Raw genomic sequence first — 24,564 nt, forward strand, 5'->3', positions numbered from 1 at the left:
GAAGGCTATGCTCATAATCTCTGGACAAAATGTCTAGGGAGAAAACACAGTGTTTTCTCCCTTTAAACTAAGTCAACCAATCAGAGGTTCTTAATGTGGTTCCATGGAAGAACTTAGCATGTGCTAAGTTTTCCAAGAATATGCAACCTTCTGAGATGAAAATCATCAGATTCTCAAACAATCTGTAACCCGAAACCATGAAGCAGCAAAATCAGTGTCATTACTACCGTGACTTGGGTCAGTCTGTTCCATAGCAATTCTTAAAAGTAAGCCTAGAATATTATATGTGAATAAACCATTTCCATTTCCTGCAAATTTTGGAGCTTAGTGAAAAGACTCTTCCATACCTGGGGTATCCTTCATCATCCATAGTGCTTGTGCTTGGTGGAGCCTCGTGGGATACTGCCAGATGCAGCCAATCCAATCTCAAAGACTCTGGTTGTAAAAGAGACTCAAGAAAAGTAGGCCTGAAAGAAAGATGAGAAGTAACAGCAATATTGATATGAGAAAGAAAACATAAAGTGTGGGTAAGTGAAGAAAATTTTGTTACAGGATCAAAATAGTTGATAAAATAACTAGAAAACCTTGCTGGTACAAAATGTCTGGATATGATGATGAAAAAAATAATAGTCATTTAAATGCATAGTTTGTACCTCTACATAATGAGGAAAATGCCAAAGGACATACACACACCAAAAAAAAGGTAAGGAGAGAGGATAAAAGGCAGTACGGCAAATATGAACCATCAAAGAAAGAGACAGAGGCAAGTTACCAGTTTCAATAAACAAGGAGCACTTAAAAATCAAGGGTGTTCAAAGCTGTGTAGGGATAGGAAATGAGGTCTCAGCCTAAAAAGACGTGAAGAGTTGGCACGAGATCCACTCACAAAGAGCTATCATTAATAAAAATGTAAAAGTATAACTTCACTCACTGGCAGATATACAAGATTTGTTCAGCCTAGGCTTTAGGTAAGGGTTTAATTTTAAATTATTGATGATCTGAGAATCCCTGAGGAGGAGGGATAGAAAGGAAGTGTAGTCTGTGTATGCTTATGGTGTGTACGGAGACTTTGGAAAGATGATGCAATGCCACCCAAATGTCCCACCCTTGTGGTTGTGAAGAGTAAAAAATGTTAAATTACTTATAAAAGAAAACTAATGTTCTCTCCAAAGAAAGAGAAAAGTCTGCAAATATACTCTTTCTCACCTCTGATCTTCAGGCCTCGATTTCACCAGACTGTCTAAATAGGCCAAAAATTGAGCAGGATGATTATGACAAAGGTGAATGATATCCGAAGGCAAAATAGATGGGTAAAACCTGATTAAGGATCGAAGGGCAGGTTCCCCAAACATCTCATACAACCTGCATATAAAAACAAAACACCTTAGTATCCATCTAATTGCAGTGAGATGATGTTACTTGTTCACACAAAATACTTCTTTGACGTGAAAATACACTAAAACAAGGGAAAAAAGCAGCCCAACATACAAATGAGTAAAAAAAAGAGTAAGATTTTAAAAAATGCCTGTGCTGTAGTTCATATAAACCACCCTTCAGGACAACTTACCGGGTAACACAGGCAATCAACAAAGGACTATCAGCGGGCACCGAGACATCTAGTAACCTTAGTCTTGTTGGCAGATCTCCTTCTTCCAGTGCCCTATATGCAGGATCGGAACTTGCCATCTCTGAAAGATAAAGGATTTTCTTTTCCCTTCATCTCTTAGCTGTAAATATTCATTTGCACATTCATTCAACAGCTATTAGTCATATACCTAGTAAGAGCAAGGCCTAAAGTATATTAAGCATTATAGGAGGGCAAAAAATAACAAGATGCAATCTCTACCTTTAAGGATTTTCAAATAAAATGGGGGGCAAAATATACAGAAAATTTTTAAGAGGACAAAGGAACTGTTAATTGACACACCTAAGCATCTGAGGAGGCTGTAGATTAGTCTGGGAACAGAGGACCCTAGGACCATCAAGGGAGAAGAGCACAAGCAGAATGCAGAACCCTATCCACAGAAGCATCAACACCAGAGATGGAGACAGAGATGAGGACATGGAAAAATAAAGCAGCTGAGGACTCTGGTATTCATGGAAAGAGAAAGGTTGTGTGCTGGTGGCCAGGAGGCAGACTTGTAGAATGTGCCCTTTTTTGAGGTATATATTCCTGAGTATTTTTGTGTACATTCAAAAAAACCCAAAAAACAGAGGGAACAGAAGCAAATACTGTTGAATGATGATGCATGGAGGGATTGTAATCAATGCAATGAAACAAAACACAATAGGAAAAATATAAAATCTATGTCCTCCCATGTAAACTATCATTCAATTAATAAAAGCTTAAAAAAAAAAGTCAACTGAATTCAAGTAGTGAGTGAAATGAGCAATGACCTAGTTAAAACTACTAGAAGTAAAAACAACAACAACAACAAACAGAGACAAAGAACTTAAAGTAACAAAATTCATTTTTCAGTAAGTACTCAACTCTGAAACTCAGCACTGAAGACAAATACCAAAGAATGATCTCAAAAACTGTTTTCCATAGTTATATCATTAGAAGTACAGATTGTTAGACAATTTTTAAAGAGTTAACTCTTAATGTCTGATCTCTCAACTTTTTTAAAGTTTCAATTTCCCAATCAGTGTCATTGACTCCCATTTAACTATGTCAGGAAATAAAAAATTGGAAGAAGAGACTTTAAGTTAGAACTTGAAAAAAGAGGGAAGGCTTTATGATTGAGTGGGAACTAAACCAGGAACCAAAATATCCTGTACCCACATAAATTCAAGCAACCAGTCCATCATCTCAAACCGACCACCACATACGTTAACGACAATCACTCTGGTTTATGGAGTCTTTTCTTTGCTATCTCCTGGGATTAGAGTTGGGTATAAGCACACAGTAGAGACAGATACAGAAAATTCCCATTGAATAATAATAGTAAATATTTGAACCTATTTGAAAAGTAATAACTTGTTTCTTTCTCTACCTCTTCAACTCAGGAAAAGAAAATGAAATCATTTTCTATGCTTTTAACTGCTTAAATGTAACCTGAAACAGAATTGTAAATATATGTGTGTAAATATATATACTAACTATAGATCCACATTTCTGTACATTTAAAAAATCTTTAAGTCAGATGAATATAAAAAAATGTACCACTATCTGTTTACTTTGGTCATGAGTAACAAGTATTTAAAAAAAAAATCTAAATCAGAAACATGGTATCTGTTACTCAGTAGGTTTTGAATTAACAAGATTTACCTCTTCAAAAACATGGGACTATACAATAGAGAGGTCTTTGGGATATGAAAGACAGTATCTATATCAGAATGACAAACAGTGTGACCTTTAAATCTGAAGTAGAGTGTGCTGGTTGTACACCACAGTGTCTGAGAATCCTCCTGGACTCCTGCACAGGATACAATTCCCAGCCTCCTCTGTAGTTAGGTATGACCATATGGTGGAATCTTCACCAGCAGAATGTGAACAGAAGAGATGCGAGCTGCTCCCAGACTAGCTCTATAACAGAGCACGTTTGTCCCTTATATTCTCTTTCCCCTGGACATAATAATTCTACTTAGAAAACAAACCCAAAGCGATGATGAAGTTTAAGAAATGGAAGTCTCCAGGAGTCATTAATTACCATGAGGAAACGAGCTTACTATTGGCCTGGAACATTTTGCTCTGATATATTAGCAAGAAATAAAACTTCTATTATATCTAACTCATTGCATTATAACATCACTATATCATTTTCTGAAATAAAACTTATTATAGTTACAAATTAAATCATTATTTTAAAAACCTATTAACAACTAACTTGGGTAGAAAGTGGAATGAAGGACTGACTAGAACAGAGGTCATTTTCTACTTAAATCTTTTTTTAAACACCAGGAAATCCAAGATGCAATTGCCAATTTCTGTCCTTGGTAAAGCAATCTGATTATTACCTTTCAATCCTTCAATGAAAGTATCCCAAACACATGGGCTGTTAGTGTAACTAAGCTTGATACTCTCCTTTGTTCTTTTCAAGTCCAGGAGAAAAAAGTACTTCTTTAGGAACTGACAAGCCAGAATTTCAGGAGAGCACCGTTGTACAGTGTGGTCTGCATGTCCATTTGTACATTCGATCGTAGAGGTCAATACATTCAACTCCAAACAAAACGTTGTCAATTCAGCCAGGTCCTTCTGAAAGCCATTTGCTATCATGCAGGGAGAATATACTCTAAAAAGGTCATCTAAGGGTTTCCTCCAACTACTCACAGATTCAAACACTGTTTGATCAACAGTTTCTTCATTGGTTAATGAGTTCCTTTTTTCTTTTTCACTATTATCATCTATTATTACCCTTTTTGACTCATCAAGTAATAGCTCATCCTGGGTGGATTTCACAGAAAATTTGCTAGTGTCTGAAATGCCTGAAAAGTCCTTCATCGAAAAAGTTTTTTCTAACTGTACAAGCCACTCCTGTAAAACCATTCTCAGAGACTTGGGTTCAAATAAAACCAGTGGGTCCTGCAGCGTGATCCTATGCCAAGACAGAAAAATAGAAAACTTACATTTTATGGGTTTTTCTTAAACAAATTATTTCTTGCTAAATCAATCCTAATCCATACAACATTATCTAGAATACATACTAGTTTTCAACTCTTTCCATAACAATTATCACAGCAAGATGACACTTCAGAGAGTATCAATTTGGTGGTATTTCACCAGTGCTTGAATGTCCGTTTCAGTTAGAAGATCTCTGTCCCAGACTGTCTCAGGACCTCTACCAACCGTCTCTGAAAGTCATTCTCGACCACTGTGACACTTCCTCATTCAGACTCACATTGCCTCTGTTGTTGCTACTTTAAGCTCTTGCAACCAGTCTTCTTCTGGAGGCTGGCTAGTTACCTCGTGTTTCTCCCTAGAAGAGTATGAAAAAGAAAAATAATATTCACAAGGAACTTAGAAGAGATCAGAGTTTTCTTAGACAAATATTTCTAAGCATGTACTTTGTGGTATGTACTGTTTATGCTACATGAGACAAACAGTTGAGTATAAAAACTGTCCAAGTTCAAGTCAGAGAAAGCTCAAGTCAGATAGAAAGGCATGCCAGCACCTAATGATAATATAAAGAGAATCAATTAAGAGCTAGAGAGCAGCACAAGCACTGTGCTATAGAAGCACAACAGAAATAATGATTCTGACGAGGCAATCAAGGGAAACGTCCCTAAAGGGGAAGTATTTGTGTTAGGAAAAAATGGTGGAAGAATACTCCTGACAGAAGAAACAAAGATAATGAGGTGTCATCGAGTACATGCCCAGAATGCTGACAGGCCTGGAATGGAGAGTACTTAGAAATAAATGGTTGAGAATGAGGCTGCGAAGATGGGCTAAGATCAGAATGAGGCTGCCTTAAATGTCACGATAATAAATGAATACCTTTTTTCTAAAAACATGGTAGATTTCCTAAATCAATCTGAGGATGACATACTTCTTATTTCATCTGATTGTTGAAGTACTTTGGGTCTGTAGGAAGCTTTCCCAATTCTTGGATGGTACTGAACTTGTTTGCCTGTATTGCACACATTCCCTGAGCTATGCTATTCATAGGAAACAATGTTTCACACTGTGCCAGACACAGGGCTCTGCTACAACTCTGCTGCATAAGAACGGTGCCACCAGCATGTCACCAGCGCCAGTGCTCTCATCTTCTAGACCCAAAGTCACATGCTGGTTAGAAGCAGAACCACAACAAGGCCTAGGACCTTGGTCATCCCATTCTTCATCGAATACCCCCTCTCTGACATCCAAAAACACCAACAATGGGAGTGGGAGATTATGCAGGACAAGGATGGGAAAAGTGCTACATTAAAACTCTCTTCAACAGATCTGCTGTGAGTTGAAGCGATTTTCCTACATTTTGTGGGATTTACCATTTTTATGAGCTGCGTAATGAACAGGACCACATGTGCATCTTCTTCAATAAAACACAGTCTATGGATTACTTCAAACTGACAGCTGGCTCCTCCAGAATCTAGAGAGATTTATAGGCAAGGGCTTACTCAGTGTCTTCCTCCTTTGGGCAGGTGACTGGGCTCACATCCTCTTCACATGACTGTTCACCATCCCTGGGTTCTGGTCTCACTTTCAGATCAGGGCTCGTGTGTAGGGTGCCAATCTTCTCAGTAGTTTTACGCACAAAGCTAGAAACGCTAGAGGTCAAATACCAAAAAAACGAACATGAAAAATATCTGAGCTCTACCAAGAAAAGAAATTCACTACCTGAGTTCTATCTGGTCCTATTAGTCCCAGGAAGGCAACTTGGACTTTAGAAATAGGAAGACTCTGTTTATAGCAACTTCCCTAATCATATACATTACATAAGGCCCATGTAAAATTCACAGTGATTCAGTTCATTGACTAAACTGTCCTGAGAAACCAATGATTCAATTCTAAGGACAAGTCATTAATAGTAGTTGTGTTGGCAATGTTTTTGTCAATTAAAGTAACCCATGTGATCATTTGCCTCATCCTGGCCAGAGAATAACAAACACTCAGTTGCAGACTAGTTATAATACACCCTTCTTAGTAAGCAAAATTTGTATCCAGTAAATCAGATAATCTGCTAAGTAGTGGCACAAAGTCTTCTTTGTCCAATTTAAATGTCAATCCTGGTGCCGAGGAGTAGCTAGAAAGAGTTCCAAAAAGTCTTCAGTTCTGACTCCAAGCTGAGAAAAGACCAAGAAGTGACCTATGGAAATGAGTGATTTATGGAAACTATTTCTATGAAAGATGAGAAAAAAAACTGATTTTTAAACTTTTGCTCTTCTGCCTGAGGGAAAAACACGTTTATATCAACTCAAATATTCAGTAATTAAAACAAAGAAGAAAGATAAATTCCTTGAGATTAAAATGACAACTTAATAGTTCTTAGAAAAGAAATAATCTAGAAAACTTATTTTTCTCATTTAAAATGTCTTTCCATTTTCAGCACAAAGAACATAATGAGACAACTGAAGTGAAACCAGAAATGGAATTAAACCACAAGACCAATTGGTTACCTTTTCTTAACAGCTTGAAGAGACACGAGAGGAGATGGAGAACGAAATGATAATGGGATGCCGAAGGGGAGGAGAGTTTCATTCTTATCTGCCTCAAACGTCACTGAAACATGAGAAACATCTTCTAATGAATGGAATCAAAGGAAAAAGAAACAAAATACAATCCCATGAAAGTCAATTTTTACGAAAATTCAGAAATGAATAAATCAAAGGAAATGAAGGATTTGATACTCAAATCACAACTGACTCAGATACAAATGAGCAGAACACAGGTTTACAAGATGCACAGAATGGTCCACACAGAAAACACTTAAGCAGGTACCTTCATTCTCCTACTAACCCTTAATCCCCATAAGTCAAAAGAAGTTTAGAGTCTCTATTAATCTCTTCTTAATAGTTCGGTCACAGGAAAACTTGAACATCAAAAAGTGAAGGCAATGGCCCCCAAAACTGTAGTAATTTTTCATTCCTGATGGAAAATAATTTTGTTAGTCAGAATAAAAATCTTTCTACTCTTGGTACTTTTTCAAGTACTTTGATGCATGACAGAAATGAAGTACTTTACCAGTGTTAGTATAAACATGAGGAGGGGAAAACAACTACAAACAAGTCTACTCTTCTAGTGATGGGCAGATTTATAGGGTCAGGATAAAAAGTCTTATCAAATAAAGAGCTAAAATTACTGACACCTTATAAAAAAACTCCATTAACAGCCAAAGTCATAAGAAATAACCGCCTCACATCAGAAACCAACAAAAGATGTTCATCACCTTCATTCCCGTGGGAGCCACAACACTGCTCTTGCTGACCCTCCTCCTGATGTGAGGTGAATTCTTTAAGTCTCTCATCTTCTGAGAGGGTTTGGCTGTGAAGGGAACAAGAGTCTTCATCTGACTGGCTGCCTCTTCTACTACTGATGATACGATAAATTCCAGAGTCCAAGATGCTGAAACTTTCCTAAAAATAAAAAGAATTCCAAGACGTCAAAGTAAAGTTTTCCTTTATAGTCGGTCCTCAGGTTATGAATGAGATCCATTTCTAAATGTCTTTCAGTCAAATGTGTAGGTAGGTTGGAACAGGTACATATGGTTCCTATTCAGTCTTACTTTAGTAAAAGTCAAGGAGCCCTGGTGGCACCATGGGTAAAGCATATGGCTGTTAGCCTCAGGACAGCTGTTTGGACTCACCAATAATTCAGAGGGAAAAGATGCAACAGCCTGCTTCCACAAAGATTGACAGCTTTGGAAGGCCTATGGTGCAGTCCTACTCGGTCCCACAGGGCTGATATGAGTCAGACTCAGATCAGACTCAGTTCCATGGCAGTGTGTTGGACTGGGTTGGGCTGAGTTTGTGTAATAAAAGGCTCTATAAGACCCTTCAATGGTTTAAAAGCTACATGTGCAACATGTGAATTTGTTACAAGTAGGGGTTGACTCAATCTTTTCAAAGTGAGGGCATATTTACATAACAATACACAATATAGCCTTTTAAGAGAAATACCAACAGCAAAACAGAAAGTTAATAGCAACAATTATGACTATTACATCAAACTAGTGCGAAAGGTATTGATTGCTGACAGCTGGGCCACTCAGATTTGCTAGTGACATTGTCTACAGAAAGCCTGACAAAACAGGAGTTGTACTCAGACTCACTCATATTAGCACAAAGCATCTGAAATTGGATATTAGGAGCAACCTAACTTATGCCGGCAGTCATATGATGTCTCAAATGCATTTGGGAACAGGAAATAATTTAACAATTACAAAAAAAACAAAGGGTCCAAGATACATCCAGCTAGAGATTCTATATAGCTGTCCAACAGTTAAAAGAAAGCCCCCAGAATAGTTAATCTTACAATTCAGAAAGAGAGGACCCTAGGACCATCAAGAAAGAAGAACACAAGCACAGTGCGGGGCCTTATCGACAGAAACAGTGACACCAGAGATGGAGGTAGAGATAAGGACATGGAGAGAGGGAGCAGCTGAGGACTCTAGATTCATGGGAAGAGAGGGACTGGGTGCTGGCGGCCAGAAGGCAAGATTGCAGAATGTGCCCTTTGGTTGTTTAAATTATTATATATTTCTGAGTGTTTCTGTGTACATGCCATGCCTCCAGCCAAAAAAACCCCAAACAAACAGGGAATGGAAGGAAATACTGTTGAATGACAACACACGGAGATTGTAATCATTGCAATGAAACGATAGTATAAAACTGATGTTCTCCCATGTAAACTATCACTCAGTTCACAATACAAACTTACAGAAAAAAAAAAAAAAAAGAAAGCCCGCCCCTCCAAATCTATTACATAGAAAGGAACACAATTTGAGGCTCTTGTAGGCAAGCGAAGAGCCCTAGGACTCAGCTGCTAACTGTCAGTTTTTCAAACCAACCAGCAACTCTATAGGACAAAGATGTGCTAGTCTGTTTCTGTAAAGGTTTACAGCCTGGCAAAACCTATGGGGCAACATTGTACTCTGTCCATTAGGGTCACTAGGAGTGAGAACTGACTCAGCAGCAGTGGGTTTGGTTTGGAGCTTCGGGAGGTAAGTGAGTAACAATCTAAAGTGGAAAAATCTTAACCTTTTTTTTTTTTAAATTTTTTATTGTGAATTGAGTGAGGGTTAACAGACAAGATCATCAGCTTTACTTTGAAGCAAAAAGCTTTTAAAAGCAGAGAATACCTACATGTGATGAAATGGAGCTTCTTCGACTGCTGCAGGCTGAATCTAAAGGTTCAAATTTTAAGATCAGTTCTTCCAATTGAGAAATTAGATCACTGTAGCTTGAGAGGTCCAGCTGAGATTTCAAATGTTCCAGTTTATCTACAGTCAAAGTTTTTCTTGCCTAATAAAAGGACAAGTAAACATTCACCAGTACTGTTAATAAGGGAATCAACAGCTTCTTGTCTGCCACTTAATCTATACTCAATGGCTAATACATTGAAAAAGGTCTATTAAAAAAAAAAAAAGAAACCTCAAGCGTGATTTTAAAAAGTCTAATGGGTTGGTGAAAGGCATAATAAGACCTTGTTTTTTCTTGTTGTTAAGTATCCTCGCACTGGGTCCAACTCAAAGTGACCCTGTACAGGGTTTCTGAGGAGAGGCTGGTGAGTTTGAACCACTGACCTTGCAGTTCAAACTGACCTTGAATTCGACTTCTTATCCTATGGCACCATACCAGGACTCCTAATGAGAATGTTGCTGTTGTGAAGTGCCATCTAGTCAGTTTCGACCCATAGCTCTAGGAATTAAAAATTTAATTAAAAGTAACCATACACATATGTGTAATAATCTCCCTTAAGATAAGGTCTGATATATTTTATATTCTTTTTAAAAATGGAAAGCATACTCTCCTCTTACTCAACCCTAAAACGATTTCTGTCATTTTTCTTTGAGAATTTATTACTGCTTTATCTGCTGTAGGTCATATGGGGGGTGGGGGGGGTACTAGTAATACACAAGCAATTTTATTAGACAATCTTGCAAGGCAGAATGGTGTCAATAACTTGTGATAAACACATCTAAGTAAGCTCTCTGACTTACTCTACAAGCAATGACAGAATTTTGGAAAAGACAGCAAGTACGGGCAGCCAGGTTCCATAGGCCTCTCCTTAACAGGCGTTCCACACAGCGTTCCACAGATACCAGGGACAGATGTGACACTTTCCCATTTAGGTGCAAACAGAACAGCTCATTCTTGCAGACAGCCACATCCTGAATACCTACAAAAACCATAGAAGTGAACATGAAGAATGTTAATCCAATCATCCTTCTCCCCCTCCCCCTTTTTTAAAAATCCTTGGATATCTCCATGTATCCTGGCCATCCATCAAGTTTCTCCTATATTTAGGAGCTTCACAGGGCAGGAACCCCCAGGGTCAAAGGACACACTCCACTCCTGGTTCTTCTTTCTTGGTGGTAGCAGATTCCTCTTTCTCTGCTTACTTCTCTATCCTTTTATATAACAAGAGATTAATTTAAGATACAACCTAATCTGTAGATTGCATATGACCTAATTAACATCACAGAAGTGAGGATTTACAACACTAGGTATAATCACTTCTGATCATCTCATGGGGGTGATTGCATGCTATTAGATCTCATCATGGAGATTATAATTACATATTAACTGCTAACCCCCTGAGAATCCTGGCCCAGACAAGTTGACACAAACCTTACTATCACAGTCTCTGACCATATTTGGGGTTCAGTCGTCTAGAAGATGTGCTTAGGGAAGTCAGATTAGCGGGAAGCACACTGGGGCCTCTGAAATAAAAATCTTTATACTGGAGAAGGGAGTTTGCTGTGATTGGCTACACTACAGTCAAACTCTGAATTAGAAGAGGGAAGAATGTTCAAAATACAATGTAAACTCTCCCAGACCCATTGTCTGGGCCTGTAGGTTGCAATATATGAAAGAATTATACCTGTAGGAACTCAGAAACTCTGTTGTAAGACATTCTACAAGAGCTTAACAAGGAAAAGAGAAGCTATTTCCTTCCTTTTACAGAGACCATAGCCAGAGATCCAGTGAGGAGCAGGTGGTGGGGAGGAGAAAGCACACACTCCAAAGGGCATTTGAGGGTTGACAGGTCATTGTGACCAGGCGAGTGAGCTAGTTGGAAAGGTGGGGAGGTCACAGAAGTAGACAGAGGCTTAAGTGGAGTGTTGGCAACATGGTCAGCCAATGCAGGCAGCATCTGTGTGGCCAGCAGAGAGGGACAGACTCTAGAGGGGATGACCAGCCTGAGCAGAAGTCTGAGGAGAGGCACTGTCTTAGTTTCCAAGTGCTGCCTTGACAGAGACATGGCTTCAGAGAACAAAAATGCATTTTCTCAGGATCATGATCTTGGCCATGCTGATTCTTTCTGTGGATCCATCTCTTAGTTTCTGGTGTCTCTGATCATGTTTGGCATTCTTTTGCTCCTAGAAAGGTTCTCACATGGCGTCTGTCTTCCCTCTCTCTGTGTGTGTCTCTGTGTATTCTACTCTTTTTATAATTCTTTTTAAAAAATGTTTTATTGTGACTTATGATAGTTTACATGGGAGAACATTAGTTTTACATTCATCCTATCATATATTGTTGCACTGTCATGGTTACAATCCCCTCCATGCATCATCATCCAACCAAGGGGTATACCCTGCAAGCCTGCCCCCTGGTCAACAGCACAAAGCCCCTCTATCTCTGGGTCTAATTGCTCCATCTCTCCACGTCATCATCTCTGCCTCCATCTCTGATGTCACTGTTCCTCTGGGTAGGGTCTTGCACTCCGCTCTTCTCCCTTGATGGTCTCAGGGACCTCCACTCCTAGACTGCAAAGTCAATCACTCCCCTCCTTTTGCTACAAAACGTTTTGTTACGTTTACATTTCTAACCCTCACAGTCAATCCTGATATTAATTATTCACTATTGTACCACATGAGTGCTATCTTCATCTCCTTTCATCATTCTCACCCACACAGATTGGATACCACTCAGTGGAGACTCTACCTTCCTCCGCGCCCTCTGGATCTAGGACTCCCTCTTGAAATCTTGTAAACCAGTTACTGCTTGCCTGTGTAGCTCCCCCATTTTGGGTAGCCAATGTCCAAGTTGTCGATCCCTATCTACCCTGTGTATCGAGGGGGTGGGAATGATCCTTGCTGTAAAGATCTGTTCCCTCTTTTGAGCTACTGCATCCATAGGCATAGGTCAAATTCACCAAATTGTATCAGATTACTCTTTTTTTCCTCTTCTTTCTTCTTCTAGTTGAGCTCTGATCATTCAGCCATTGAAGCCAGGTCAAGTGGGTATTATCTGCAAATGTGGGTATTCTTGTGCATATGCCCTCTCTTCTTATCAGCTAGAAGCTTCATTCTCCACTCTAGTCCTCTGTGGCTATGTCACTGACTCTGGGCCCAGGAGTCCCCCAGGTCTTGCCACACTGCTGGCCGACCAGGTCTCCACCGGGGTTCACAGGAATCTATTGAATGTGGTAGGACTTAGCTTGCAGCTTCAATGCTGTTTTTCCCTCACTTCCCTATATCGGTGTCCAACAGTCAGAGCACATGTCTATGTCTGTTCATGTATTCCCACGGAGTCTTGGTATTGGAAGGGGGTTTGTCCTGAGGAGACCTGACCGCTTGCCTTGATGTCTCCTAGGCGAGCGACTTGATTGTTCTTATTGTAGTCCATCGGACTGCCATTATTGTTTTGTATTTTTCCTGTTGGTCATCCTTTCCCATTTTTTTTGTTGTTAAGTGCTGTCGAGTCGATTCCGACCCATAGTGAACCTGCAATAGTGTTTTCGAGGAGCAGCTGGTGAGCTTGAACCACTGACCTGTTAGTCTAATAATTCACTTCTTAAATAGCATATGCCTTGATTGAATGTCATCTCTATTTTTATATTTGCATTTCAACAAATACTTTAGACACAAAGAAGTAATATTTCAGACATTTACTATTCTAAAAGATCAAGAATAAAGGATATGAAAAAAGAATCACATCAATCTGGTTTAAAATCTTATGTTTAACACCAATGTTCATAGCAGTACTAGTCACAATAGCAAAAAGATGGAGACAGCCTGTGTCCATCAATCAATAGAAGAATGGATAAACAAATTTTGGTACATACACACAATGGAATACTATGTAATGCTGAAGGTTAATGATGAATCTATGAAACATCTCATAACATGGATAAACCTGCAGGACATTATGCTGAGTGAAATTAGTTAATCACTAAAGGACAAATACTGTATGAGACCATTATTGTAAAACCTTAAGTTTTCATGCTAAAAGAAACATTCTCTGATGGTTACCAGGGGTGGAAGGGAGAAGAGAATAATTTACTGGCTAGATACACGTTAGCTTGGGAGACGGGGAGGGCAATATACAAGATGAAGGAGGTGGCAAAATGATGAAGATGGGTGAAGACTCAGGGAAGTATGCACGGGCTAAAGGGGAGAGACGTAAATAGTGATCTATACACAACTTTGGAACAACAGTATTTTGTGTGTAGATACGTGGATTGAGACATGGGCTGAATGGTAAGGGAAGAAGAGTGGGATATATACCTAATTTATACATCCCACAAATATATAAGAGCTTGAAAGAGGTTTGTTTTTTTGCCAATGCCTTTAGTGCAGCTTGAAACTCTTCCCTCAGTATCATAGCTTCTTGATCACATGGTAGCTCTCTGAAATGGCTGAATATTGGCTAATTATTTTTGGTACAGCAATTACGTGAATTATTCTATCTTCTTTTGGTATTTCCTGTGCCATTCAAAATCTGGCCATAGAATTCTTCAATATTCAAAGTTGAGGCTTGAATTTTTTCTTCAGTTCTTTCCGCTTGAGAAATGCTGAGCTTGTTCCTCCTTTTCAACTTTCTAAGTCCAGGTCTTCATACTTTTTATTATAATATTTATTTTGTCTTCTTGAGAAGCCCTTTGAAATTTCCAAACAGGTCTTTTACTTCATCATTTAAATTGAGTTAGCTTCTCTACACTCAAGAGAAAGTTTCAGTCTCTGTTGACACTGAACAACACTAGTAAGTTATTCTCACCAAGGCCATATTTCCCAACTACTGATCCTTCCTCTTCATTTCCAATTTCCCCATCCCAATCACCAGAAATTATCAATACAGCTCAGTTGCATGTTTGATCAACTTCAGAGTGAAGAAGCTGGTTGTTGTTGTTGTTGTTAAGTGTCGTAGAGTCAGTTCTAACCCACAGCGACCCTGCACAGAGTTTCTGAGGCTGTAAATCTTTATGGGAGCAGAACACCTCATCTTTCTCTCACAGAGCGGCTGGTAGTTTCGAACTTCTGGCCTTAAGGTTCACAGCCCAATTCGTAACCACTATGCTACCAGAGTTATCAGAATTCCTGAGTTTCATCATCAATGGAGTTAGTGGCTGGTGCCTAAATTTGAATAATAGTGGTATAACTGGTCTTCCTTGGAAGTGTATACATATTACTCTATCACAAATAGCACTGTACTTTAAGACAGATCTTGATGATGCCCTTTCTGATGATGAATGTGACACTATTCCTCTTCAATTTGTCATTCCTAGCCTAATAAACCATACAACTGTCTGATTCAAAATGGCCAATAACTGTCCATTTCCATAGCTCTCTCTCTAATGTTGTTGTTGTTGTTAAGTGTCGTCGAGTCAATTCTGACCCATAGAGACCCTGTATAGGATTTCCATGGAGCAGCTGGAGAACTTGAACCACCAACCTCACTAATGGCTAGGATATAAATCTTTGTTTGTTCCATTTCATTTTTGACAACTTCCAATATTCCTAGATTTATACTTCAGACATTTCACATTCCAATTAATAATAAATGTTTGCAGCTGTTTCTTCTCATTTTGAGTTGTACCCCATCAGCAAATGAAGGTTCAGAAAAAAGTTTTGCTCCATTCACGTCATTATGGTCAACTCTACTATCATGTTTGGTAAGGTGGAGGGTCAGAGAAAAAGAGGAAGACCCTCAAACGAGATGGATTTGCCAAGTGGCAGCATCAATGAACTCAAGTGTGGCAACAGTAGTGAGGTTGGTCCAGGATCAGGCAGTGTTTCGTTCTGCTGTGCAAAGGGTTGCTATGGGTCAGTACTGACTCGATGGCACCTAACAACAACAACAACTACTATGAGGAGGCAGCTTTTCTCTAGTTGTATTTTGAATGCCTTCCAACCTGAGGGGCTCATCTTCTGGCACTATATCTGACAATGTTTCACTGCCATTCCTAAGGTTTTCAGGGGATAACCATTCAAAAGTGATCTGCCTCTCCTTCTTCCTAGTCTATTTTAGTGTGGAAGCACTGCTGAATCCTGTCTGCCATGGGTGACCCTGTTGGTACTTAAAATTCTGGTGGCATAGCTTCCAGCATCACAGCAATGCATAAACCACTACAGTACAACAAACTGGCAGACAGGTGATGTAATCCCCAAACTACTAAGACATAAAATGGGAGTTAAAGCATGACTCCTAACAGAAATAAAGAATTAGGGTAAGAATGGAATTGGTGGTAGCCTGGTGGTGGTATAACCCATAAAATCCTTAGCAATGATTACTAAAATTTAATAGTAAATGAAAACGAAATATGAGGGGTTTCAAACAGTTCATGAAAAATGGAATTAAAGATAATGGATGTACTGAAAGGAATCACATTAGAAGGTCCCAGAAACAGTGGGAAAAAATGTGAAACCAAAGTCAAAATCATTAAAAAACAAACACACCAGGCTTTCTGGTCAGAAAGTGATTGGAGGGCCAGTGACTATAGCCCTTGGTCACCTTTCAGGTCTGGAATTGAACTCACCCTCATGGCTCAATTTTCAAGTGGTAGATAGGTATATAGGGAGGACAATACTAAAAAGGTACACTGTCCATGCAATGGTCAACTATTCTAGATCAAAGGGGCAGCATTTACCTAGGACAAAGTTCAGAAAGGTTGGGAAGGAGAAGTAACTAGAAATAAGAATCCCACAGAGGAAGTGAAATAATTGATGTTACATGAAGAGGACTGCAATCATTGAAATGAAACGAAGTGTATGGTTTGTTGAATGTAAAACTGATGATTTTCTCTTTAAACCTTCACTCAATTACTCAATTCACAATAAAATGCCAAAAAAGAATTTTCCCACAAAGTTTTTGAAGCCCCCTAGTATTTAAAATTGGAGTCCTGGTTTGGCACTGTGGGCTAATGAGTCAGACTGCAAAGTCACTTGAACTTCAAGGTCAGTGGTTCAAGCTTACCAGCTGCTCCTTGGAAACCCTATACAGGGTCACTATGGTTCGGAATCAATTCAACCGCACTTAACAACAACAATAGTTATTTTAAATTATCCATGAAAAATTACTGAGCGAAAATTATTTCCCAGAGGTCATCTTTAAACCTGAACTAAAATCATTCCATGAGTTCATCATTTAGCTAAATAACAGACTGGCTCATAAAATATCTGTGAATATTTTGCTCATTTAAAAGATCACCTATAGAGAAATACTGCATAGGACCACTACTGTAAAAAATTAAGAAAAAGAACCCATACTAAAGGTGGGGGGAGGGGGATTCTTTGCTGGTTACCAGGATTTTGGGGGTTGGGGGAGCAGAGGGAGGGGAAGGTGGAGCACATGGTAGGGAATAGACACAGGACAGTTTGGGTGCTAGGGAGGGCAATACACAAGAAGGGGAGGGGAAAAAAAAAAAAAAGATCACCTATAGGAGATCAAATAGTCAACATTTACTCAAAAGTAAAGATGAGAAGGAAAAGGGGCAGGGAAACTAGATCATTAGAAATGGAACAACTAGAATGGAAATAATGAGAAAGTTGATACTTTCTATGAAAAACGTAACCAATGACACTGAACAAACTGTAGAATTGTTAAACAGGAATTCAATTTTCTATATAAACGTTCACAAACACAATAAAATACTTCTGTTTAAATAAGTAAGATTTTCTTGTTGTTGAGTGCCATGGAGTCAGTTTCAACTCAGAGCAACTCTATATAGGGTTTCCAAGGAATTGCTGGTGGGTTTGAACTGCTGTTCTTAGGGTTAGCAGTACAGTACTTATCTTACACAGCCAAATACTATGTTCACTAACACAATAAAATATTTTTATTTAAATAAATAAGACTGGTGAATACAACTTCACAAATGTACACTTGGGAAGTTACCCCACAAGAGAATCTTCCTACAATAATAAAGTCTTTTACAAGCATGAGATTAAAAATTATATAAAGGTTGTTGCTGATATAAAGGTAGGAAAATATAATTACCTTTGACTTCACTCCAAAGGAGAACTTGAACATTCTGAGGAAGGAAAATGTAAATTCCTCTGTCTGTCCAAGACAGCACACAATGCTCACTGAAAGAGAAGATAGAAGAACCCATGAGAATTAGGCTGCTACAACAAAGAAGTTTATGATATAATTTCCTATTAGATCCTTGTATTAGTTATTAAAGTAAAATCATACTACACAAACAAAACAAATACAACAGTGATTCAGTTAATCAAGTCCTAACATGATTTTTCTGTCTATAACAACTCACTAAAAAAATAGCATAGGATTAATAAGGCATGAAGTGACTGGCTTACAAGTTTTCAAGAGGGAGTTTAGTTTAAGAGTATGTGGGGGAAGACAGAGTCCCCACTGAATAGTTTTCATCTTGTCTCGATGGGTCTGGTGAAAAGAGATGGGATTAAGATTCCTATGATTCAATAGTGAGTAACTTATATCGTGACTAATTGCGACTGTCACAACTGTAAAGGTAGAAGTTTTGTAACAAAAAGGGGGGAGTAGTTAATCTTACAGTCCAGAAACAGAGGACCCTAGAGCCATCAAGGGAGAAGAGCACAAGTGGAATACAAGACCCTATCCAGCAAAGCAGTGACACCAGAAATGGAGGCAGAAATGACGACACAGAGAAAGGGAGCAGTTGAGGACTGTAGACTTACAGAAAGAGAGGGAATGAGTGTTGGCAGCCAGGAGGCAGGCTTGCAGTACATGCACTTTGTGATTTAAATTATTATATATTCCTGAGTTCATTTGTGTACATCTCCACACCCCACCCCCAAAAAAGGAAGAACAGAGGGAATGGAAGCAAATACTGTTGAATGATGATGCACAGAGGGTATTGTAGTCATTGCAATGAAACGCTGGTGTACAGCTGATGCTCTCCCATGTAAACTATCACTCAGTTCACAATTTTTTTTTTAAAAAAAAGCATAAACTGATCCTAAAGTAAGAAAAATCAGACACCTACTAAATATCATTTAAAAACAAAGAAAATGCTTAAGGATAACTTATCTGATGTCTGTTAGAGTAGATAAACTTCCCAGATTTGGTATGACAAGGGCATATTTAGACAAAGACTTATTAACAGCATCTTACCACCACCCCACTGGAAATCACGGCTCTAGTAAGTATTTGTTATTGTTGTTAAGTGCCATCAAGTCGATTCCAACTCATAGTGACCCTGTATAGATAGGGTTTTCAAGGAGCAGCTGGTGAGCTTGAACCACCAACCTTGCAGTTCAAATGATTTTGCAGTCTGACACATTAGCCCACAGCACCACACTAGGACTCCAGTAAGCGTTTAGCGATGGTAATATTATGACTCCATGAGTTATATACCAAGAACTTTATTAAGGGCTCTACCTAAACTAGGGAGCATGGTGACTCCGTATGATAAAGCACTGGGATGCCAAATCACAAGGTCCGTGGTTCCTGCTCTGCAGCTGCGCCACAGGAAAAAGATGAGGTTTCCTGCTCTGAAGAAGATTTAAAGCCTTGGAAATCTACACCGGGTCTCTATGAGTCAGAATCAACTTGTAAGGAACAGCTGGTGAGTCTGAACTGCAGACCTAGCTATTCAAATAGACCTTGAAGTCGAGTACTTATTCTAACAGCACCGCACCAGGACTTCATCATCAAGGTAAGTATGAATTATATCTTATTTAAAAAAAAAAAGGAAACTGAAGCTCAGAGAGAGTAAGTAACATGCCCCAAACCATTCAGCATGAATGTAAAAGAGTCAAAATTTTACCAAGGGCAATCTGGCTCCAAAACCTGAATTTCCTCCTCTGTATGTCACAGAATCTACTTCTTTCCTCATTTATCCTCATCAACCAACCCACTTTTATCTGAAACCCTGATTTTTCTACTAAACTGCACTTTCAAAAAGTTCCTGCCAAACCAATAACCCTCTCCCCTATTTCCTTTCTGCTTGTTCCCCATACAGGGGCTGACCCTGATGGTCGTTACTTCCTTCCTGAATTTTGCCTCCCTAGACTCTGGGACCTTGAGCTTTCTTGTTTTCTACCTTCCATCTCCAGTTCTTCTCTGTTCATCTCCTTCTTTACTCCTTCCTTCATATATCTCATTTATCTCTCAGGACTGCTACTAACACCTGTATTTAGCAAACTGTCAGATGCTGTCATCTGAACTTCCTCAACATCCATGTGTGCCCCTTCTATGTATTTCCTATCTGGATATCTCATGAGCACTTTAAACTAAAAACCAAAGATCACTCCAAATAGTGGCTGATCTTTCAAACTGCTCTTCAGAAAGTTTCCAACAGATTCCCTACTTGCTCTTTTTTCCATATCTAGTCATTCCTTAAAGTCTCTTCCTTTTTATTCCCATTGTCCATAGACCCCATAAGCCCTCATTACTTCTACCTCCTCGTACCTGTTTTCTCCCCTTCAAATACTCCATAGTGAAAGAGTTGGTACATCAAAATCACACTTCCACTCTGACAGCTTCCTAATCCAATGTCCTCAAACTTGAATTGAAAGTTGTCTTTGTCATCACAGCTTTAGTCTAATCTCCCACCTCATCTCATGCTGCTTCACAAAACCATGATTTGCTCCCTGAATATGTCACTGGCAATCTCCCCTGATCAGGGCACTCCCCAACTTGCACTGTTCTCCATTAGCCGCCTCTCAAAGATCAGCAGAAGTTTTACTCTCCTCTGAAATTCTCCCCACAGAGCATGAGAAGCTCTCCTTCCCTGCACTTGGCCTGTTTCTAGTCAACACTACTCAGCTGACAATTAGATTGCATTGTCACACGCATATCTATTGTTACATATTTTTATAGTTATAAACTCTATCTTCCTTAAAAAAATTATAACCTTTAGACCAAGTTTTTTGTTGTTTTTGTTTTTCATGTCCCCAAGAGTGTTAAGATTGGCACCAAGTGGCTATAAAACTAACTGATAAATAACAGAATTGGGTCATCAAGAAAATATCATGCATTTTGTCGATATGCAAGAGCAATCCACTGTCCCTACAAGAAAATAATCCTTATCAGCAAACTGTAAGAGAAGGTCAGAATCCTAGCATAAAGAGAGTGGAACTGGGAGGGCTCCCTTCAGGAGCCACAGGAGAAAAGTCACGAGGTGTCAATGGTTCTCTGAGTATAGCAACACAGGACCATGACTTTGGAACTGAAGTTGATATGGAACTTAGTAGAATTCCTTAAGAGTAGCAATCTAGATGAAATGGGGGTGAAATCTTAAGTAAGAGCTGATATGTATATACATCCTTCGTTCCTTTATCCCTCACTGATAAACAGACTGAGACACAAGCCAAACAGCACTATTTAAAAAGTCAAGAAAGGAAAATGGTTACCAGTGTACCCAAACAGAAACAAAATATACATGATGTCTCTTATAGAATCTGGAGGTAGCTACAGTCAAGGTTACCACAGGACACAAGTATATCAAGTAAGAAACACTACTAATAATAAGCAAATTACCAGTAACTAATGTCCCTCTACTTGTGCTTTCTTTTAAAAAAGATCTTTGTTGAACTCATCACTTTTGCTAATAGGTTAGAGTCTTCTTTGTGTCTGGCACTGTGTCCAAACAAAAGGAGTTTACAACCTCATACTGGGACAGATGGTCATAGTACAGTCAGACAAAATGAACAAGGTACAACAGTACATGGGAACAAATAGCTAGGTCTCCTAGAGGAGTTGGCAAAGACTTCAAAGTGACATTAATTATTGCTGAAGCTAAGAAGCAGGCAGAGCCAGATCATGAAGGGCTTTGTTTTCCAGGGCAGAGACTGTAACAGGAACTTTAAATAGCTAAACTCAAAGGAGTGACACCACCAGGAGAACTAAGCAGATCATAGCCATCCATTTGAAAACACACCCTGGGGTAAGGGATTCCCCCTGCCCCACTCACCATATGACACCATAGTCGAGAAGTAGTAAGTCCAGTGTCTTATCGTGCTAGTCAAGGTTGGTGGTTCAAACCGACCAGCTGCTTGCTCCTTGGAAACCCAAACAGGGTCTCTATGAATCAGAACTGACTGGATGGCACTTACCAACAACAAACAACAACATGTGTCAGGCAGTATGCTAAGCCCTGAGAATACAACAGAGTCTAAAACAGACATGATCTCTGTTCTCATGGAGTTTATTGTCTAGGGATAAGACAGGTATAAATAGTGTATGAATATAGAATTATAAATGGTGCTAAGGGCTATAAAGGAAGAGTGCTAAGGGAAGGAGGGTTTTAAGCAATTATATGCCTTATCAAATTATGGACAAATAATTAGCTGTCTTTCTCCATTAACATTGATGAATTACAAATTGATAAAAGTGTTATATTGTCTGTGATTTACTTTTAAATACTTCAATATATACAGTGTGATGCATATGTAAATTAGTTAGCATTTCAAGTGTATTAAAAATTTTACATTCCAGGAGCAGTTAGCTGGTTTTTCTACACTCCAGGCTATCCTACAACACCCTCTGAATCTGTATTAGAGAGCTTATGAACTAGCCAAAGGGACATCAAATGTAATTTTTCTTTGATGAAATAAGTACAGTTCAAGCTATATAGATTGTACCATGTAGGAACTTTCTGACTGGGATGACAATAGAAGGCCCAAGACAGACGGGGAGAAAAAAGTAGAGCAAAATTCAAAATCATAAAAAGGAGCAGACTTACTGATCTGATAGAGACTGGTAGAATCCCTGAGGTTATGAGCTTTCAAATATGGACATGAACTAACCTTGCAATGAACAGTCCTGTGCTTATCCTATAGTGCCACACCACCAGGACTCACTCTGTGTGTGTGTATATATATATAAACATAAATGGGCTACATAGGCAAACTCACCCTTGTAGAATAAGATGTTTTGAATTAACAAACCCAGCAGTTGAGTGTCTTTATCTGTCCTATTACTTAATATAAGATTTCAGCATCTAATTCAACTTAAAGGTCAGCAGAACCCTGATGCTAGAATACAGTGAAATCTGCCTTTAGTATATTTTTCATGCAAGGTACCATCATAGTAGCTATAGAAAGCAAAGCTGAAACTTTACCAGCTAACAAGATTAAGTTACACAACTATGTTTTGCCTCCTTGCTAATAAATATACTATGTTATTGTTATGTGCCTTGGGTTGATTCCGACTCACAGCAACCCTGTACAGGGTTTCCGATGCTATAAATCTTTATGGGAGCAGAAAGCCTCATCTTTCTCCCATGGAGTGGCTGGTAGTTTCAAACGGCTGACCTTAAGTTTCGCAGCCTGATTCGTAACCACTACGCTACCACAGCGCCAATAAATATACTATGGCAGATCTCAATCTGATTTGCTTTCACTGTATCATCCCACCAGACAGGGTAGCTTATGAGGGAAGGAGCATCTGTAGTTCTTACCTCCAACTGCCGAAAGCTTCCTGACAATTTGATATTTCCAATTGGCTAAGGTCAGTTTAGAACACATTCCAAGGATTCTTTTTATTCATCCTCTATGCAGAATACCTTTTATAATACAATCATTTCTAACTTAGTGTTGGCATAACACGCACATTGTATGTGTAGAAATGTTCTAATTATGTTATTCTTTTTTTTTTTAAAGGCTCACAGGGAAAAACTTACCTAAGATGCAAGAGTTTGGGGAAAGACAAAGACTGGGAGGATCCAACCGTCTGATCATACTGGGGTTCTGATCTAGGAAAGTAAGCAACTCAGTGAATGATTTAATCATAACATAAATCGCCTTTACTCCATTAGGTAAAAAGTTCAGCCCATAAAAAACCTCAAGGGCCTAACTGCATCTGCCCTTATCCAATTCACTCTATTCATATGAAGGGTAATTAATTAAAAACTTTATATCTGAATCATTTAATAAAAATTCAATTTCACTCTTAAAAGGCATAATAAAATATTTAACACATATATAATGCCAGTGATTTAAACAGAACCTCTTCGATAAGTTCCTCAAATAATCCCAACCAATCATATAAAAATTATTACCTTAGATTAATCACAGGGAGAGGTGGTGAAGCGAGGAGATTCTTGAACTGATGTGTACTTATAACATCCCCATCAAAGTTCACTTCCCACATCCTGGAGCCAGGGCGAGCACAGTAGATCAGAGACTGCTGGCCCCCAGAGCATCTTCTAGGGAAGAAACAAGCTCCATATTCTCCATCTCTTTCCTTGTTTCCAATTTTCCAAAACTTCTCTCTAATACCCAGAAAGGAATAGAAAGCATGCTTACTTACAAAAAAGTCAACAACAATGGTACTAGAATCTGTCTGGTCGAAATAGCCCCATCCACATGATCCCTTCCTTTATTCGTATTAGCAGTACGCTAAAAAGAACAATACACTGAGAAGGCTGAAGTAGGGTTCTGGCTCTGGTTTGCCATTAAACCACATCTATGACACAAAGAAAGCCACTTTACACTAGTATTCAGCTTACTGAGTCCACAAATGAGAGACTCAAAAGTAACACCCATTTGGAATCTAAAAAATAAGTCTACTTATGCACATCAAAAGACTTCACCAGAAGAGTAAAAAGGGAACCCACAGAACGAGAAAAAAATCTTTTGCAATGACACATCAGAAAAGGACTCATTTCTAAAATATAAAGGAAACTACAACACCTCTATAAGAAAAAGACAAATAACCCAATTAAAAAATGGGCACAGGACATGAACAGACACTTCACCAAGGAGATCCAGGCAGCCAACAAACATATGAAGA

At 38.9% G+C, this 24,564-nt stretch overlaps 1 protein-coding gene across 1 annotated transcript in view; it reads right to left on the reverse strand.

The window, feature by feature from the left end:
- The window catches only part of HPS5 (Hermansky-Pudlak syndrome 5), a 52,072-nt gene that overhangs the window by 12,247 nt on the left and 15,261 nt on the right, over positions 1-24,564 (reverse strand). Inside the window, exons 6-18 of the mRNA XM_006865802.1 lie at positions 23,831-24,043; positions 23,453-23,524; positions 17,824-17,912; positions 10,602-10,780; positions 9,745-9,903; positions 7,830-8,016; positions 7,060-7,183; positions 6,061-6,210; positions 4,842-4,919; positions 3,961-4,538; positions 1,568-1,688; positions 1,207-1,362; positions 348-467 (exon numbers count right to left, since the gene is read on the reverse strand). Of these exons, the coding sequence (XP_006865864.1) occupies positions 348-467; positions 1,207-1,362; positions 1,568-1,688; positions 3,961-4,538; positions 4,842-4,919; positions 6,061-6,210; positions 7,060-7,183; positions 7,830-8,016; positions 9,745-9,903; positions 10,602-10,780; positions 17,824-17,912; positions 23,453-23,524; positions 23,831-24,043 (2,226 nt within the window). The remainder of the gene's footprint in view (positions 1-347; positions 468-1,206; positions 1,363-1,567; positions 1,689-3,960; positions 4,539-4,841; positions 4,920-6,060; positions 6,211-7,059; positions 7,184-7,829; positions 8,017-9,744; positions 9,904-10,601; positions 10,781-17,823; positions 17,913-23,452; positions 23,525-23,830; positions 24,044-24,564) is intronic.

Source organism: Chrysochloris asiatica, unplaced genomic scaffold (assembly GCF_000296735.1).
Source record: "Chrysochloris asiatica unplaced genomic scaffold, ChrAsi1.0 scaffold00083, whole genome shotgun sequence".
NCBI lineage: Eukaryota > Metazoa > Chordata > Mammalia > Afrosoricida > Chrysochloridae > Chrysochloris > Chrysochloris asiatica.